Consider the following 18,488-nt stretch of genomic DNA (forward strand, 5'->3'; position numbering starts at 1 on the left):
AGCCGGCAGCTCCCGCCCCCTCCTCCTGGCGCTAAGCATCCTGGGACTTGTAGTCCGCGCCCCCGCTGAAGTTTGAACCGAAAAAGTTTCCGCACCCTTTCCGGGTAGCGCGCCGCTCTTCAGCAGGTGTGCGCGGTTTCCATGGCTACGGCCTCGCAGCCAATAGGGAGCGGGGTTCTACGCGCGGGGGGCGGGGCGAGGCGAGCGGCGCGCCAATGACAGGAGGCATTGTTGCGAGGCGCCCTGGCAGCTGGGGCAGCGAGTCTCCTTGGGGCTGTCCCTGGGCCGCGGCCTGGAGGCGCCGGGCGGAGATGGGCGGCGGGAGCAGCACCCGGCGCGTCACCTTCGAGGCGGATGAGAATGAGAACATCACGGTGGTCAAGGGCGTGCGGGTGAGAGCGGGGATCCCCCCCAGGGACTCGCCCGGGCTTCCCGCTGGGGACACGCGGGGTCTGGTTCGGCCCAGGCTGCCCCCAGCTGGGCCTGGGCCCCTTCTCGGCTTTTTCTGCACCTCCTGCCCCCGCCGCTCCGTCCCCTCACGGTCGCTCTCCTCCGTTTCCATCCCCTCTCCCGCAGTGACTTATGCCCCTTTCCTGCTCTGCTCCCTCCGTCGGGTCTTCCAGGGCACCGGTGAGAGCCGGGGTGCTCAGGGTGGGTCTGGAGGCCTCTGTCCGTGCAGGAATCACGCCCTGGATGAGGGGGCTCTTAGGACAAGCGGTTGAGGGTCCTGGGGGGTTCAGCCTGGAGAACAGAAGGCTGAGGGGAGACCTTTCTGCTCTCTGCAACTGTCTGAAAGGAGAGCATAGTGTGGAGGGTGTTGGTCTCTTCTCCCAAGTAACAAGTGACAGGATGAGAAGAAACGGTTTCAAGTTGTGCCGGGGCAAGTTGGGGTTGGATATTAGGAAAAATTTATTCCTGGAAAGGGCTGTCGGGCATTGGAACGGGCTGCCCAGGGCAGTGGTGGAGTCAGCATTCCTGGAGGGGTTTAAAAGGTGTTTAGATGAGGTTTTTAGGGACATGGGTTAGTGCCAGAGTTGGGTTATGGTCGGACTGGATGATCCTGAGGGTCTCTTCCAACTGGAATGAATCTGTGGTTCTATCCCCTGCCTGGATACCAGGGGCAGGTGGTAAAACGCTTGCAGGATGGATGTGTAACCAGAAGATTGTGTCTTGTCTTTCCCTGACCTCTACATGTTAGAGCTCCTCCCTTTCCCATGTTCTCCTCTGGCTTCCTATGTACTTGCAGAAACATTCCCATATTTTCGCAATTTACAACATGCTGTGGCCTGTTATATACCGGAAGGTAGTTTGTGGCACAAAACACTTTGAGAAACCTGCCAGCTTATAAATGTTTCAATGGAAGACACCATAGTTCATATTGGGATGGATAATAACTTTTCTTTGATTTTTTTTTTTTTTTTTTTTTTTTTTTTTTTTAATTACTCATCATAGGGAGGAGTGTTGCAGAATGAACCTTGATACTGACTGCTGCTGATTTCAGCATACTGATATTTTTCAGTTCTGGCAAATAGGTGACAGTAATGTAAGTGTTCACAGCAGAGTTTATCTGCTCTGAACTATGCTGAGATACTGAGAAGTGCTATTGAAGTGTCTAAAGTATCCTGTATCTTGAAATAACGGGAATAAAAACTGAATGATATACAGCCACTGGAAGGTGTAACTTCACTGAATAAATAATGTTGGTCAATAGGACATCCAAAAGCGGGTCTGTTTACATATGTGAAACTACCTGTGAAGTTAAGCTGGGAGTTTTAGTACTGGCTTAAGAAGTCTTATGCTGAAGGAATTTCACACTTTAAGTTGTGTTTTGGGTTACAAATTCTAGTAAAATGTAGGTAACAGATTTCTGCCAGTGCAAGACATCGTGCTGTGGGTTTAGTAAAGAATTTTCTAATTAAATTAATTTTCATGGGCAGTCAAAACAGTATTTTGATAAGAGTTGGTGTTTGAGGAAACCAATAGAAAGTTATACATTGGAAAACAGAAGCTTCCATGTTATAACTTCTTTACCTTCTGTTGATTTTTTTTTTTCTTTATTTTTTTTTTCCCCTGAGGGCTACAACAGATCTGCAGCTGGACACTTCTGTAATTGTTTGATTCTGCATGATTTGTGACAGTATTTCTATGTGTGCAGGTGTCGAGATTAGAATGAACGCAGTGGCTGACTGCCCTTGCTGTGACCACTGGTGTTGCACAAGTGTTTTGAGGGCTTGGTCAGGATGAGATTCCTCCTGGGTTAAGTGCTGTGCACCTACACTGTGCGATATTTGACTGTCAGCCAAACAAGTGAGAAAGGCAAAAAGGCTGATTAATTACAGGTCTTGTCTCAAAAGATATTTTTAATTTTACTGTTCCCTGTATCCTTTACGCGGTCATATCAGTTTCTTGTGTTCTGAGAGAGCCCAAATAATCTTGTTCAGTCTAATTGTTTGCAGAGATGAGTGTTCATCACATAAATAAGGGGAAAGCAAAAGTTTGGTTTGTGTCGTGGTTAGAATTTTAACAGTTGTTATACCTTATTTTGGGGATCTCTGCTGTTTAGGTGAAGTTTTACTACTTTTTGAGGGGGAAGAGAGGGGTAATGGGGCTAAAGCAGGAGATGCAGTCTGACTCTGGGTTGGCGTTTATATTTTTCAGCTCTCTGACAGTGTCATCGATCGTATGAAGGAACCTTCTTCACCCGGTGGAAGATCGCAGTCTCAGCACCGATCAGGATCTGGTGCAGGTACGCCCATGGTTTTCTGGTTTTTAATGTGACGAAGGAAATCAAATGTACTTTTAAGGGCATTTTAATGAACTCATTGCCACTTTGTAGAGGTGATTTTCTCTTCGACATGAACTTTTTGCATGTCCTCTTTTGAATAAGTAGTTTGTAGGCTTTTAGAGGAGTTAAATGACTTCATTTTCTTCAGACATTAAAGTGTAAAACACAAGTGTTTATTAGACCTGGTTTTCTGAGGTGTTATCCATTGTTGAAGACTCTAAAAAATAATCCAACAGAGAAAGCAAATATCCATTCCAAATATTCTTCCCTTCAGAATTTACATACTTAACTGACACTGAATTTTAGTATGGTGAACTTCTGTTGAAATATACTTAGCATATTTTTCTTACAATGTTTGCTTATTTACCTATAATGGAATAGCGGAAATAAGTCACATACAGTTTATACAGATCAATGGCTCAAAATGATGGCTTTCTTAATATTTTATTTTTCCTTATTGAGGCTTGTTCAAATGCATCCAACAAGCTTTGTGCCAGGCAGCATGGAGTCTAATTTAAAATATTTCAGCACAGTGAGCATGATGTAATTACTGAAAGAGGGAAAATGAATAGCCAAGGTTGGAGGATGTGATTTGTATTTGTTGTCTGTGTGGAACCTGTGGGGTTCAAGTAAGGCTTCTTATCAGTGCTCTAGAAATATTAAAGATATCAGTGTTCCCTCAGGAATTCCCTTTTACCTTGAGCCTTATAAAATATGCCACCCAAACTCAGCACTGATTAAAAACCAGTCTTGTGGCTGTAGTGGGCCCTGCAGTAAGACTTGAATGATTAGAACGTAGCATCTTTATTTCATCTGAAGCTTAGAATGTTAGTTTTCTGTTGCTTAATTGAAGGTGGTGTAGGTGTCTATATCTGAGCTGGGCTTCCTCTGTGGTCAGAGAAAAGATAAAGACAATTTAGTGGACAAATATTCTGGTTTATTTGAAAATTCTACTCCAGGATGAGATGAATTGCCGTCCAGCAATACTGGCATGAAAAGGTGCAGTGTGAGCATCTAATGATGTCAAGTAAATCCAACAGAAGGTGATTTACAAATATTGGGGCTCCCAAATGATGCTATTTTACAAGTTTGTTTTTCGATTTTATGATTAGGAAGACTGTGGCATAGTGCACGCAAGGAAAAGATCAGTGCTAAAAGGGACTTAAACTGTCACCTGGCTTGTAAAATGTAGTTTGCCCGATAAAATTGCTTCTATTTTAACAAATGGAGTAGGGCTGTAGTTTCTTGCATGTGCTGCCAGATTGTTCATCTTGTTTTCTTTTTTAGCAGTGGCCTTCTCATTATGTGCATGTGTTTTACTCTAGTGAAGAAATGATGCTAGGTTGAGAATTTATATGAAATAATAATTGCACATCTGAGTTACTTTCATGGTAGGGCTTGTTGCTTTTTCATCCTTCAACCTGAGTTACGGAAATGGTCTTGCGAATAAGCATCTGTGATTTTTGGGGTATGGTGACTAGAGATCAAGGCTGCAATACCGTGGCGATTCTTTGCTAATTCATGGTATGTATGTATCTTGACGCGTAGTTTCGTTTCTCTTTGTGTGTTGGAAATAGTAATTTTTTTATTAATGAATTGCTTGGCCCTTCGCAAGCTTGGGAAACCTCATGCCTATTTGTGCTTTAAGAACTAGTGAATTAGGTCAAGTGCTTATATTTCCCCAGGAAAGTATAATTGGTGTCATATCGCAGTCACTAATATGATTTGTACTGAAGACAATTATATTATACAGAAGTATCTGTTTCCATACCATCCATTCCTCTTTCACTGAGGGTTTTTTTTGACGAAGAACTACAAACTACAGAATTTCTTTGATGCTGTGGGTCAACCGATTTGTTTATTTTGCAGCAAAACTGAATTTGTCAAAGTCCACATTTGTCTGATAAGGTGTCGTTACAGGAAGGGTGCTCACTTTGAAGCTCTGATCATGTAATATTGAATTAATCCATGTCGGTGGCTGTGAGGGCTGGATCCCAGCTCTGAGGATCTTCCTTCCGTGGTCCAGCAGTACTGGGACTTCGTTTCTTGGTGCAGCTCCCTGCACTGTTAACGAGAGCCCTATTTCCTTCTGTTTGATGAATCTGGTGTTAATGACTTTGTTTTTCTGACGGTGGATCACCCGCTGCTTCTGAAGAGAGTTTTCCAAGAGCTGGTAGTGTTTAGAAGCTGGTTCTGGCTTTTGGGTTACCAGCTGGGCAACTTGAAAACTCAGCAGTTTGTTAGCCTGCACTTATATCTTTATATATCCCAGACAAATAGAACTTATCTACAAAAATAAAGATGTTTAGAGGGAATAACACTGGAGCTACTAAAACCAGCCCTTGCTTTAAGTCAAGCCTTTGATGGCTTTTGGCGGAGGAATGATGTATTAGATTACATAAAGAATGTGTATCCTATTGCTTGCCAATACAGGATGAATTTATTGACTTCAGTTTGGGATCGGAAAATGAAATTTCATACACTTAGAATGAAATCTGACATCTAAATACTACATCTTAGAGCATCCTAGTTTGCCAGGATCATTTTTTGACTTCTGAGTAATATTAAATGCACTGAAATGTTTAACAAGTGTAGAATCTTAAAAGTATGTCTGTAATTCCTCAAGCAATATTGATGAAAAGTAATTTGGTCAGACAACGAGATGGTTTTTTTTTCCTGAGTGTGCATTATACCTAAAGCTTTACTCATAACAGACAATGGGAATAGTTTAATTCATTTTAGCTTAGTGGATATCTAAAAAGCTAATAGTCTATTATAGAAAAAAAAGAACAAATGCTATATTAAGAGTCTCTGCATTTCAGACAGAGATTTTTTTTCCCTTCGCAGAAACAGATAACACTGAGGAAATGGGATTTTTCTCGTTATTAATATATTTTTAACTGTGTTATTTGTAACTATACTGTCCTCATGAGAACAAATTGGTTAAGGACCCATGACATAAAGTACTATGTATTGTGTAGTTGTGTAACAAAGTGAGTTCTGCTGATACCACCTCAGAAATTGGGTTAGACCTTGCGTGTTTCTGGTGGAGAAAAATATCTCTTAGCCTTGTTCATTTGTATGGAATGATGAGGACTTCTAATTGTGTATCGTCGTCTTTTGGCGTCCCTGTATTTTGATGGAGTTTCAGTGGCCCAGGGTATGTTGACGTAATCAGAAATGTGTTATCAAGTATTGTTGAGGTGTACAGCAATGAGTATTTGAAGGATTCAGTTCTAGCTGGAGGTGTAACCGGGATTTAACTGAATTTAAGGAGAACAAACTTCAGCTTATGAAGAGGGTTTGTGGGATCGCATGATGGCAGCTCTGAGGGATAAGTTCAGGAAAGCTGTAAGGTTCTTAAGGATAACCTGTTCTTAGTGCAATAATGGCCCATTCCAGTACTAAAGAAAGTTAATAGAGATTTTTGGAGGTCTGGTCTGGTTAAACAGGGAGCTCATGATAGAGCTTCAGTGTAAAAAATGAGGTCAGCGGGAGTTGGAAGCATAGACAGACTACAAAACGAGTGCATTTGTGGATGAGAGGAGGACAGTAGGCGTCATTTACTTCAACTTCAGCAAAGTGTTTGACACCACCTCTCCCAGTATCCTTACATCCAAGTTATAATGTTGCAGTGCGGATGACTAGACAACAGGTTGGTGTTAAAAGAAAAAAAAAAAAAGGTTGGATGGTCAGGGTCTGTGTTAATGAGGCTAACGAGTCATAGTCTACCTGGAGACTGGTATCATGTGGAGCTCTGCAGGAATTTGTCATGTTAAACAGCTTTATCAGTGTCCTGGAGGAGGAGAAGTGCATGCTCCTCAGTGCACTGCATCCCAAATGGAAGAGCTGCAGTCAGTATGTTTGAGCACAGAGCTGCTACCCAGAGGGACCTGGAGGAACGAGCCAACAGGAGCCTCATGAAAATCAAGAAGGTGAAATGAAAATCCTGCGCGGAGGAAGGAGCAGCCCCTGGCCTCGGGGCACGCTGGGATAGGGATTTGCTCTTCTGAAAATGGGCTGAGCACCCCAGTGGGCAACATGGTGTGTGAGCCAGCTGCGTGCACGGGTGGCAAATACATCTAAGAGCATCCTGGGCTGTATGAACAGGAACACATCTTGTAGATAGAGGGATGCGTTTCTCCTTGTCTGTTCAGCGCTTTACTTCAGCTTCAGCTCATTAGTGAGGTGGACTGCAAACTGGCTGAAGGAGAGAAGCCAGAGAGTCGTGATCAATGGGGCAGAGTCTGGTTGGAGGCCTGTATCTAGTGGAGTGCCTCAAGAGTCAATTCTGGGACCAGTATTATTCAATATATTCATCAACGACATGGATGAGGGAATTGAGTGTACTATCAGCAAGTTTGCTGATGACACCAAGCTGGGAGGAGTGGCTGACACGCCAGAGGGCTGTGCTGCCATCCAGCGAGATCTGGACAGGCTAGAGAGTTGGGCGGGGAAAAATTTAATGAAATATAACAAGGGAAAATGTAGAGTCTTGCATCTGGGCAGGAACAACCCCAGGGTCCAGTACAGGTTGGGGAATGAGCTGTTGGAGAGCAGTGTAGGGGAAAGGGACCTGGGGGTCCTGGGGACAGCAGGATGACCATGAGCCAGCACTGGGCCCTTGTGGCCAAGAAGGCCAATGGCATCCTGGGGTGTATTAGAAGGGGGGTGGTTAGTAGGTCCAGAGAGGTTCTCCTTCCCCTCTACTCTGCCCTGGTGAGACCTCATCTGGAATATTGTGTCCAGTTCTGGGCCCCTCAGTTCCAGAAGGACAGGGAACTGCTGGAGAGAGTCCAGCGCAGGGCCACAAAGATGCTGAAGGGAGTGGAGCATCTCCCTTATGAGGAAAGGCTGAGGGAGCTGGGTCTCTTTAGCTTGGAGAAGAGGAGACTGAGGGGTGACCTCATCAATGTTTATAAATATATAAAGGGTGGGTGTCACGAGGATGGAGCCAGGCTCTTCTCGGTGACAACCAACAGTAAGACAAGGGGTAATGGCTTCAAGCTGGAACACAAGAGGTTCCACTTAAATGTGAGAAGAAACTTCTCAGTGAGGGTGACGGAACACTGGAACAGGCTGCCCAGGGAGGTTGTGGATTCTCCTTCTCTGGAGACATTCAAAAACCGCCTGGACACCTTCCTGTGTAACCTCACCTAGGTGTTCCTGCTCTGGCAGGGGGATTGGACTAGATGATCTTTCGAGGTCCCTTCCAATCCCTAACATTCTGTGATTCTGTGATTCTCAAATATTGCGTCCGGTTTTAGGTCCCCTCTGCCATTGATCAACTGGAACAAGTTCAGCCAAGGTCAGGGGCTGGATTTCCTTCCTGTGAGGAGACGCTGAGGAAACTTGGCTTGTTCAAGGTTGAACAGAGAAGGTTTTGAGGAGGCCTGATAGCAGCCTTCTCCAGCCTATGGGGCTTGTTGAGAAGCTGCTAACAGACCTTCATGGTGATAAATCAGAGATGAATCAGGAGTTCAGAGGAGGGTGATGAAGCTGATGGGGGAGCTGGAGGACAAGTCTGAGGACAAGTTGAGGGACCTGGGGGGTTCAGCCTGGAGAACAGGAGCTGAGGGGAGACCTGATCTCTGAACTGCCTGAAAGGAGGTTGGAGCCGGGGGGGTCGGGCTCTGCTCCCCAGGAACAAGCACCAGGACCAGAGGAAACGGCCTCAAGTTGTGCCAGGGGAGGTTCAGATTGGATAACAGGAAAAAATTCTTCCTGGAAAGGCTTGTGGGGCATTGGAACAGGCTGCCCAGGGCAGTGGTGGAGTCACCATCCCTGGAGGGGTTTTAAAAGATGAATAGATGAGGTTCTCAGGGACATGGGTTAGTGCTAGAGTTGTTACGATTGGACTCGGTGATCTTGAGGGTCTCTTCCAGCTGGAATGATTCCATGGTTCTGTATGAAGGGAAGAGACAGTGGACATGGAAGCAGGAGAGATTGGGAGTAACATTAAGGAAAAATATCCTTTGTCATGATGGGACCAGTCAGGTGCTGGAAGAGGTTTCCTAGTGAGGCTGGGCAGGCTCTGTCCATGGAGGTTTTCAAGGTGTGAGTGGATGAACCCTCAAGCAGTCTGGTCTGATCTCAAGGCTGATCCTGCTGGGAGCAGAGGGTTTGAAATGAATTCCTGGAGGCCTCTTCCAACCTGAATGATCCTGTGATTTGATGGTGAGGTGTGAAAATAAGTTTAGTGCAACAGAGCTTTGTTTTTTAATCCTTATAATGTGAGCAGAGACCGATGTGACCACCCCGAGTGGTCTCTTTGCCATGTGCAGCCCAAGAGAACTTGGCTGAGATCTTAGAGTCATTGCCCTTGTTGCTTGTCTGCCTTTCAGAAAGGTAGTTTTTAACTTTATTTGAAGAATCGCAGCATGTACTGGTCATACTAGTAATTATGGATAGTCAGATGCTGCGTGAAAAAAATAGAACTAGTCTACTTAATGATAAACGTTGTGGGAGTTTCTGCTTTATTGCTTGTAGATTTTAATTGTTTTTTATTTTTAGTTTTTGAGTAGGTGAAAGTTTAGAGAGTTTGGCTGAATTTATGCCAATTAAACAAGAATAGTCTGCAAACAAATCCTGTTAGTTCTGTACTCTTTAATGTATTTATTTTCATCTACTTTGTTGCAACTACTTTGTCTGCACATGCTGAATGATGAAGCAAGCTGACATTTCTGTGTGGGTTTTTTTTTTTAATTTTATAGAATCCCTCTTATTTTTAGTAAAGGGAAAAAACAAGAGTTTTAGCAATGCTTAGGCTGATTCTCTGCTGTTCAGTTTGCTGTGAGACACCTGTAAATATCTCAAGCATTTCCATTCAGCCACTGATGTTGGTTTTCAACCTTCCTTCCTGTAGCAGCAACCAGGAGAACTTGCTCTCTCCATTCAGTATTGTTTATTTGCGCTCTTCTAGGTACAGCTCTAGATACTCTTTAGAAGGAGGTTTTACACTTAACTGGTACTGAAAACCTCTGTGGAATAAATCAAGTAGGAATCCTCGGTCATACTGAGCTTGCCCATGGACCACTGGTAGCCTGGAAGGCCAAGATTTGCATTTTTTAGAATAATACTGGGTTTGTTATCAATGCTATACTTGTGGTTTTGGTTTGATTTGCTTCTGACCTCTGGGATGGGGAATAAAAAAAAAATTCAAAGGGGTACAGAGAAACTTGTGAGAAATACTGGTGATTTTTTTATAAGCTTTTGGTCTGAAAGTCTTGGAAGCCTCTAATGCAGCTGTTGTGGCAAGAGTAAATTCCAAAGAATATTTGGCAGTTTGGTTGGGTGAGGTTCATCCTACTCCTCTTAATGAAGGACGCAGATAATAGGGTGTAATACATGGACATGTATGAAGGGCAGTTCCATCAGAATTTCATTGCTTCTGACACCCAGGCAGTGGTCTGTTCAGGGTTTATATTTTTTGCTCAGATTTAAAACATGCATCGAACTGTCTTGGGTATTTTTGCCTGTGTGGTGCTGCAGCGCTCGCTCCTGCTCTCTGTGGCTTCTTATATTGCCACTTGGTTGTCACTGAATTTCTTGCAGGTAAGTTGATTTTCAGTGATGTGTATTGATATTCTTTGGGTTAAAGGTTGGCTATTGATGGAAGTATTTTATTATCAAAAGGTGAAACGTCTTGTAACTCGCTAGACTGCTAAAGATGCCCAACTTTAATGCTGTCACTGGAACAGCAAATCTTAAGTTGAGCCTGACACTCGTGTCACTGGATTGCAGGAGTGTAGGGAGGATGGAATTATGCATGGGAGATGAAGCAAGTATTGCATAAATTCCAGTTTTTACTGTCTATGTGACAGGCAAGGTGTTCTGTGAACGCTTTCAGGTGGATGGGTTTGTCCTTGTAAAATGCTATTGAAATTAGAAGGAAAAAATATCAGATAAAGCAACTTATAGATCTGTTTCTTTTAGTTCTTAGTATTTTGGAGTTGAGGGCTGTGGAAGGGTTTAGTTCACTGTGTCACTAAAATACAATAATAATGTCATTGAAAAGATGGTGTGTAATTAATGGAGGGTTGGGTAGATGTGATGAGAGTATTAGCACAGGCAAAAAGTCTTTATTTCATTGTTTAACAGACTTGGATTGTTGAATGTGGAAAAGGTACATAGTTAGGTAAGAGGCACGTCCTGAACCTTACAAATGCTCATCATATGAACAGAAATTTTTCCAGGTATGAATGGAAAAGCCTGGGTGTACCTGGGGTGCTCACTTGTGTTATGTTCCCAACATTTGTCCAATTCCAAAGTGGTTTTTTGGTCCCTCGCTGTTGAGGTGTCCTCAATACTGCGCCTCGCCTGCCGCTTCAATTGCATTTTGAGTGCTGATGTATCCTGTGGAACAACAGACCTTTTCCCCCTAATACTGATAGAATATTTTATGCTTTTCAAGGAAAGCAACTTTTTTTCCAAACAAAGAACCTTTTACAAGTAAATTAGTAGTAACAATTAAAAAAGCCAACCCATCCAGCCCCCTGAAATACCTTATTAATATCTCAGCGTGGCAGTGGACTGCATGACATGCACATACTTTAATATGCTTCAAAATGGCATTTGTAGAAATGTTATCCCAGGGTGTGGCACAATATAAATTTGGCTGAAGTTTGTGCAGTTGGAAGGACAGGACAAACATGAAGAGAATTCTGTCTCTCCCTTCCTCTCTCCTTCTGTTTCCTCCTTTTATTGTAATGAAATGATAATTTAAAACTTTGTATGAAAAAGTGGTTCATGCGTGGGAGGCATTTAAGGCTAGAATTGCAATAATAGGTTCCAATCCCCCCTCTCCCGTGCTATTGTTTTATTTGTTGTTATTCAGTGTTGTAAAGGGAACTAAAGAAACAAATTTTGAGGCTTCCAAGGGTTCTGCAAATGGAGAAATTAAGTTTTTTGAGAGCTTGTGGGATTGAGTTGTGTGTGTGGTTCTTCTATTATTTTCCTTGTCTCCCTACTCGAGGGTCAGGGTAAGGAAGCCATGAATATTGTCAAATCTTAAGTGGAGATTTGATTGATTTATTTAGGGATTATCACTTTACAGCTGATGGAGAACTTTTGATATTCCAAGTGAAAAGTCAAGAAAAATCACCCTGTGTCAAGTCCAGTCCTACTCGTATGCATAAGTAACCAGGTCTTTAGCTGAGGTAGATTTATTGCCATGATAATCTGCTTCCTTTATAGCTTTTTTTGTTTTACAAATGGTTTTCTGTGTGTGCGGCTTTTTGCACACAGGCAGAATTTATCTTTCAGTGGGCATCCGTTTACAAGTGTCACTTTTGTTTCTCTGTATTCTTAGGAACAGGTAATTCTTACGTACCGCATCCTGTGCGCTTTTCGGTCTCAAGTGGGTTTGTCGAAATTAAATTTCATGCTATTCTGCTTAAGGCTGCATGTGCTCTATTAGGGTTTACTGAGTGCAGACGTTTTCTCTCTAAAAAAAAAAAAAAAATCAGAGTAGTTGTGCAGTACACATATAAAGCCATTTTTGTCGTAGCTGGTATAACAAGTACATCCAAAGTATTTGCTTAGAAATGGCTTTGAGTTAGAGGTTTGAACCACCTGCTTTTTGATGTGGAAGCACACAATTTGTGCTTGCTAAACCAGTGTCTTCCAGTGGGTAGCGGAAAATCATGTTGGAAAACAACATTGATGGCTGGCATGTGATAGTTACATTAATTTCTAGTGCTGCACTAAGCTTAATTAAGAAAGCCACGGTAACTGTCTCTAAACGCAGAGACAAAAATTAACCTGGGAGAAAGAGGTTGTGCACAGTTCACGGAGCCTTTTGCAAACCAGCGTGTAATAATGAGTTTTAAGCACTAAATGGTGAGGCATTTACGCATGGACTTGGTGCCATTGCCTTTTACTAGTTCCGAGTACTGAAATATTTTGTGGTTAAATCCTGGCCAAGTTTTAGACCTTTAAGCATAGACAAAGCCCTGGCTTAGGCTGAACTTCTTGAAAACGCAGCCAGAGCTTATCTAACATTTGAGGCAGACTTGTGCAAAGATAATTTTTTGAGTTTTTGGGGTTTTTATGTTAGAATTAAATAAAAAGCTGTCTGACAAGATGCTATTTTTTTTTCCCCCCTCCCTCTCTGCCTCTTTTTAATTTTTTTCTTAATCTCAGTGACATTATCCCGTAGAAATCAGAATTTGACAGAAGATCCCTGTCTGGGACCCATTTGTTGCAACCCCTGTTTGCAATCTCCCATGTATGTTCTTGCAGAAATGGGAGTTCACATGTGCTCAAGTTTTTGGATCATATTGGGAACTGAATGTGCTGAACGTTACCTCTGAACTATTCAATATTTCCATTGGAATTTCAGCCTTTAACTTGTCTAGTCCATGCTGTGTCTGGGCAGCAGAATAAACCCCAGTTATTTCTCCTTTGTCCTCCTCAGACCTTTTTGGGATTATAGGTCAAAAAGACCAGATAGCTGGCTAAGATAGAAGGGTATGTAATTTAAAGGATCGTTAGAATAGAAGTCATTTGGAGCAGTTGGAATGATTTTGTGTTACCTCAAAGAATAAAATCAAAAATAACGATAATGAAATAAAACCAATGACTGAATTAGAACTGTTTGCTTTCACCAATATCAGTCTTAATAACACTGTGCAAGAAAATTGTCTTTCTACTATACATCATCTGCTCTGGTTTTATAGCAAAATATATTCTTATGCAGATTATCTATCCATTGACTACAATTCTCAATAAAATGAGAAGTGAGGGGCTGCTATAAGGGGAGAATATATCAAAATATTCTAAACCAAGTCTTCAGTGAACTACTAAGAGTTTGTGCAGGACAAGGAGACCTTCAGGTAATAAAAACCTTGTGGTTTTAGTAGTAAATGCTACTTTTCTATTGCAATTTATTTACCCTGTTGATAATCTTCAGTGTGATGTTAAAGAATCCTTTCAATGTATGGTTTATCACATTATGATGAAAAGAAAAACTTTGTTTTATTCTTTCATGTTCAGGCTGCAGTGATGTGTTACTAAAACTCTTAATCGCTTGTCAGATCAGGCAGGTTAAGTGTGTTCTGCTGCTTCTTGAAAGCTTTGTACTAAGTTGTTTTTTAGTTAAACAGGAGGTAAGAAGACTTATTTTCTTCTCCCTCAGGGGAACACTGTGCACTTTCAGCTACTGCTGCAATTTATTGTTTTCTCGGATGAGTTTGCATGTGTGCTGAACTGCCTTTTTTTTTTTTTTTTTCTTTGAATCATCTCATGTTGAGGTATATCACTAAAGTTTTGGGTAATGCCAGACTGAAAACTACAGTTCTCGGATATTACTACCTGGTTCTTGAAATCTAAGTATAAGAAATAGAGGAAGGACATAGAATCATAGAATAGTTTGGGTTGGAAGGGACCTTCCCAGGTCCCCCAGTGCCCCCCCTGCCATGGGCAGGGACATCTGCACCAGCTCGTGTTGCTCAGAGCCCCGTCCAGCCTGGCCTGGGATGTCTCCAGGGATGGTTCATCCACCACCTCTCTGGCCAACCTGGGCCAGGCTCTCACCACCCTCAGAGGCAACAATTTCTTCCTCATGTCCAGCCTGAATCTCCCTCCTTTAGTTTAAAACCATCACCCCTTCTCCTATTGCAACAGGCCCTGCTCAAGAGTCTGTCCCCATCTTTCTCATTTGCCCCTTTTAAGCACAGAAAAGCTGCACTAAGGTTTCCCCGGACCTTCTCTTCTCCAGCTGAACAGCCCAGCTCTCCCAGCCTGTCCTCCCAGCAGAGCTGTTCCAGGCTCGGATCATTGCTGGGGCTCCTCTGGCCCCTCTCCAGCAGATCCAGGTCTGTTCTTGGAGAATCAGCACTTGGACATCCCATCACTTTGTCAATTAAGTTTTGCCGGAGGACCACTCTGCTGTGGCAGTCTGTCTGTCGAAGGAATTGCTGAACATGGTGGCTTCTTTTAATCTGTGTCAGTTGTGGAAGAGAAGAGAGAAAATTTTACTCCAAGTGACCCTCAAATATTTCTGTGTTAGCTGGAAGCATCTTCGACAGTCGCAAAAATCCAAAGGAGAAAGAGTTATCTGTCTGACCTCTTGCCTGCCAGAACAGTCTCTTGCTTTTTCTGTGCACCTTTTATTCAATTCCTAAATTCAGTTTCTAGTATTTGAAGTGCTACTGGCTCTTGCATTTGCTTTTACATGCTTGCTAACGTACTACTTGGTGGAGACTCAAGGCAGTTTATTCCTAGAATAGAATCGGATCTGCTTAGTTTTGGCAGTACTATTACTCACTATATCCTTGTGTTGTATCCTGGTTTTAGTACTGGTAATGACTAATAACACTAAAAAGCTGTTGGTGGGGATGCTGTAAGTATTACATCAGTTTACAGACCAGCCATTTGAAAAGCGTTTGTTGTTAGCAGATCTCATTACCTGTTATTAAAAATGTCGCTGTTGGTTTATTGTTGCAAGTATTTAATGTTTCAGCATTTTTTCTATAATTTCTGAATAATGAAAATAGCTGTAAACATTGTAGTTTCATATTGTTTACAGTCAGTTTCCAGTTATTAGAAGCAGTAGTACATTGCTAAATATTGGGCTGAAAACAGTTACCACATGTCAAAATTGACAAAACTGTAGCTGTCCGACAACTAAATATAAAGCTGGGTTGAAGGAAGACGCATTACAAAGCTTTTAAAATCACCTCCACTTTCCTTGACAGCAACGTATCCTTGCAAGGAGTGCAGATGCCCTTGGTACTTGTGTGGTGCATATATTCAAAATGTCTAATGAGACTTCTAGTGTCCTACCATTAATATTACATGATATAAATGTTCTGTCACTTGGTTACTAAAGCTCGCCTTGGAGGTTATTCTCTAAAATCAACATGCTGCTGTATGGGATGTAGGAAACTGAAAACATTATCCTCAAGACATAAGAAACTACTTAGATTCATCTGCGCTTCCCTATTTAAGTTAGTGATTCTCATTTACAGGACCTTGTTACAAATGCTGTTTAAATTCTTTTCCTTGTATCCTTCTCGAGTCAGCAGTGATGGGACTCAATGTGCTCTAAGTTGCATCTCAGCTGAATAAACAAATTCTGGAATTAGTTTTCTTTGCGCTGATACAAACCACCCATGTATCAGCCTGTTGTTGTAACTTGAATGAATGAACAGGTGATGAGATTTGGATACACAACAGCTGGTTTGTCTACTTGTTTATCAGTGCAAGCTTCCTTGTACCTAATTTGAGGTGAAGTGATTGCTTTCTGATTTTTGTGCATGGTTTCAGTGCCCATGTAATGGATAAATAAAATAATGGCTTGATATGGTGATGGTTCCACTTTTTTCCGAACAGTCAGCTTCCGCTGGAAAATTTTTACTCCATGTAAAATTTAGTGATAAGTTTTTTTTAAGTTGCTTTAAGCATATGAAGTAGAATTTTGGCATCTTGATTTACCTCTCCATGCAACTCCAACCTCAGAGAAACCTGGTTAATGGGATAAGCAGATGTATTAGAGTGATATCTTTAGATGAAACACTTTCCTCTAACCTTTACCTGTGAAGACATTTTTTACTGCTTGTTTTTTCACAGTATTCTTCCATTATGGCTTCTTATATAATTTGTTTTTATGTTCCATCTTTCTCAGAGTAATGTTGAAAATTGTTAACCAGTTTTGCACTAACTAGTCAGAGCAGTAGGTTTCTCAAAGGTAATTAATTTACTTACATGTTCTTGGAATATTTGTAAGTGGATTTGTGACAGTGCTACTATTGCAGTATTTCCTGATATGATTAATGACCATTGGTCCATATTATTTTCTCATAATTTTTGTCTTTTCCTAGTTTAATGGTGGATTTGTCTCTCTGAATCCCATATCCTTCCTTTCTACCTAATCTTTCAAATTTCTATATTAATCTTTCCATCTCCTTACTGGATTTCTTCCAGTCCCTCCCCTTCTAAAGGTCTGATCTCTTTGGCCAGGAAAGGAATAGTACCTCTTGATGTGTCTGCCTGTGTGTAATCCCATCTGGAAAAAATTCGGAGCATTACTGGTGAGGCAGGAAAGATGCTTTGACGGGGTGAGCTTGGAGGAGATAATGATCATGGAATGATTTTGGTTGGAGGAGACCCTCAAGATCATAGAGTCCAACCATTAACCTGAGTCTGCCAAGTCTACCTCTAACCCATGTCCCTGAGAACCTCATCTATGTGTCTTTTAAACCCCTCCAGGGATGGTGACTCTACCACTGCCCTGGGCAGCCTGTTCCAGTGCTCAACAGCCCTTTCCATGAAGATGTGGAGACTTGGAGCAGGAACTTCTACAGCCAAACCTGATGCATCTAGAAGCACAGAATCATTTAGGTTGGAGAAGACCCTTAAGATTGAGTCTAGCTGTAGAGAGGCAGAGCCAGGTGAATCCTGGAGATATACAAGACTATGGAAAACCCTTCACAATGATTGAGCCTGAGGGATCTGGGAGATCTTGGGTCACGATGAAGAGGGGAGATGCTTTGGGGCAATGCATACAGGTGGGCCAGACCAGGTTTTGGAAGGCCCTGGGGCTGGTGGTTGTGCTGTGGTTCTTAGCACAATTTCTGAGGCTGGGCTGTCACACACATTTGAAATTCAGTAGCTGAAGAGAGGGAACAGGGTGAAGAAAGATGCTGTTGTTTGGGAGCAGCAGTGGGACAGGACAAACAAGCAGTTATTCCACTCTTCAGTATAATTCAGAAATGATGACTTTTTAACTTTCTGTGACGTGATAGCTTTAAGTACCAGAGTAGCTGCAAGTTAGTGGTAGATGCAGGTTTTGATGTGTAGTGATATTTGTAGAATCACAGAATGGTTTGGGTTGGAAGGGACCTTCAAAGCTCATCGAGTCCCACCCCTGCCATGAGCAGGGACGTCTGCACCAGCTCAGGTTGCTCAGAGCCCCGTCCAGCCTGGCCTGGGATGTCTCCAGGGATGGTTCATCCACCACCTCTCTGGCCAACCTGGGCCAGGCTCTCACCACCCTCAGGGCCAACAATTTCTTCCTCATGTCTGGCCTGAATCTCCCTCCTTTACTTTAAAATCATCACCCCTTGTCCTGTCGCAACAGGTCCTGCTCAAGAGTCTGTCCCCATCTTTCTTACTGGCCCCTTTTAAGTACATAAAGGCCGCAATCAGGACTCCCCAGAGCCTTCTCTTCTCCAGGCTGAACAACCCAACTCTCTAAGCCTGTCGCAGGCTATTAGTTCTGTTATTAGTACAGGATGGTGATTTGAAACCACAGTTTTCCAGCATTACCTATTCCATAACCCCTTCAGAGTCTGGAAGAGCTGCGAGTTGTGCTTTACTATGGACAGGTCGGCAAAACTCTCCTATAGTATGTTGTGCTTCTGATCAGTCAATCCAAGCACGTGCTGTTGGGCAGTCACTATGTGCGGAACTCTGGGACGCCCCAAAAATTCACATTCCTTGGTTAAATAGTACCATGATATGAAAGAAAGCAGAGTTATTTTGTATGTAGGAGGAATAGAGTAAGAAGTCAGGTTGTCATTAGTTTAGTTGCTCATGGGAAGGAAAATACTGTTGTGTTTTAATTTTACAAAGCAGAGAGAGAACTTGTTTTGGCATTTGGAGTTGGGAATATGTAGCTGGTTTGGAAAGGGTGTAACCCAGGGGTGTCCAACACATTTTCACTGGGGGCCACGGCAGCCTTGCAGTTGCCTTCAAAGGG

General features: G+C 42.6%; 1 protein-coding gene across 2 annotated transcripts in view; it reads left to right on the forward strand.

Annotated features, from left to right (window-relative positions):
* The first annotated feature begins 242 nt into the window (after positions 1-242).
* CHCHD3 (coiled-coil-helix-coiled-coil-helix domain containing 3) overlaps positions 243-18,488 on the forward strand; it is a 147,870-nt gene continuing 129,624 nt past the window's right edge. For both annotated transcript variants that reach the window (XM_065655404.1, XM_065655411.1), the window contains exons 1-2: positions 243-392; positions 2,659-2,746. In XM_065655404.1, coding sequence (XP_065511476.1) covers positions 312-392; positions 2,659-2,746 — 169 coding nt within the window. In that variant the 5' untranslated portion in view covers positions 243-311. The remainder of the gene's footprint in view (positions 393-2,658; positions 2,747-18,488) is intronic.

The sequence above is a fragment of the Caloenas nicobarica genome, chromosome 1 (assembly GCF_036013445.1).
Source record: "Caloenas nicobarica isolate bCalNic1 chromosome 1, bCalNic1.hap1, whole genome shotgun sequence".
Taxonomy (NCBI): Eukaryota; Metazoa; Chordata; class Aves; order Columbiformes; family Columbidae; genus Caloenas; species Caloenas nicobarica.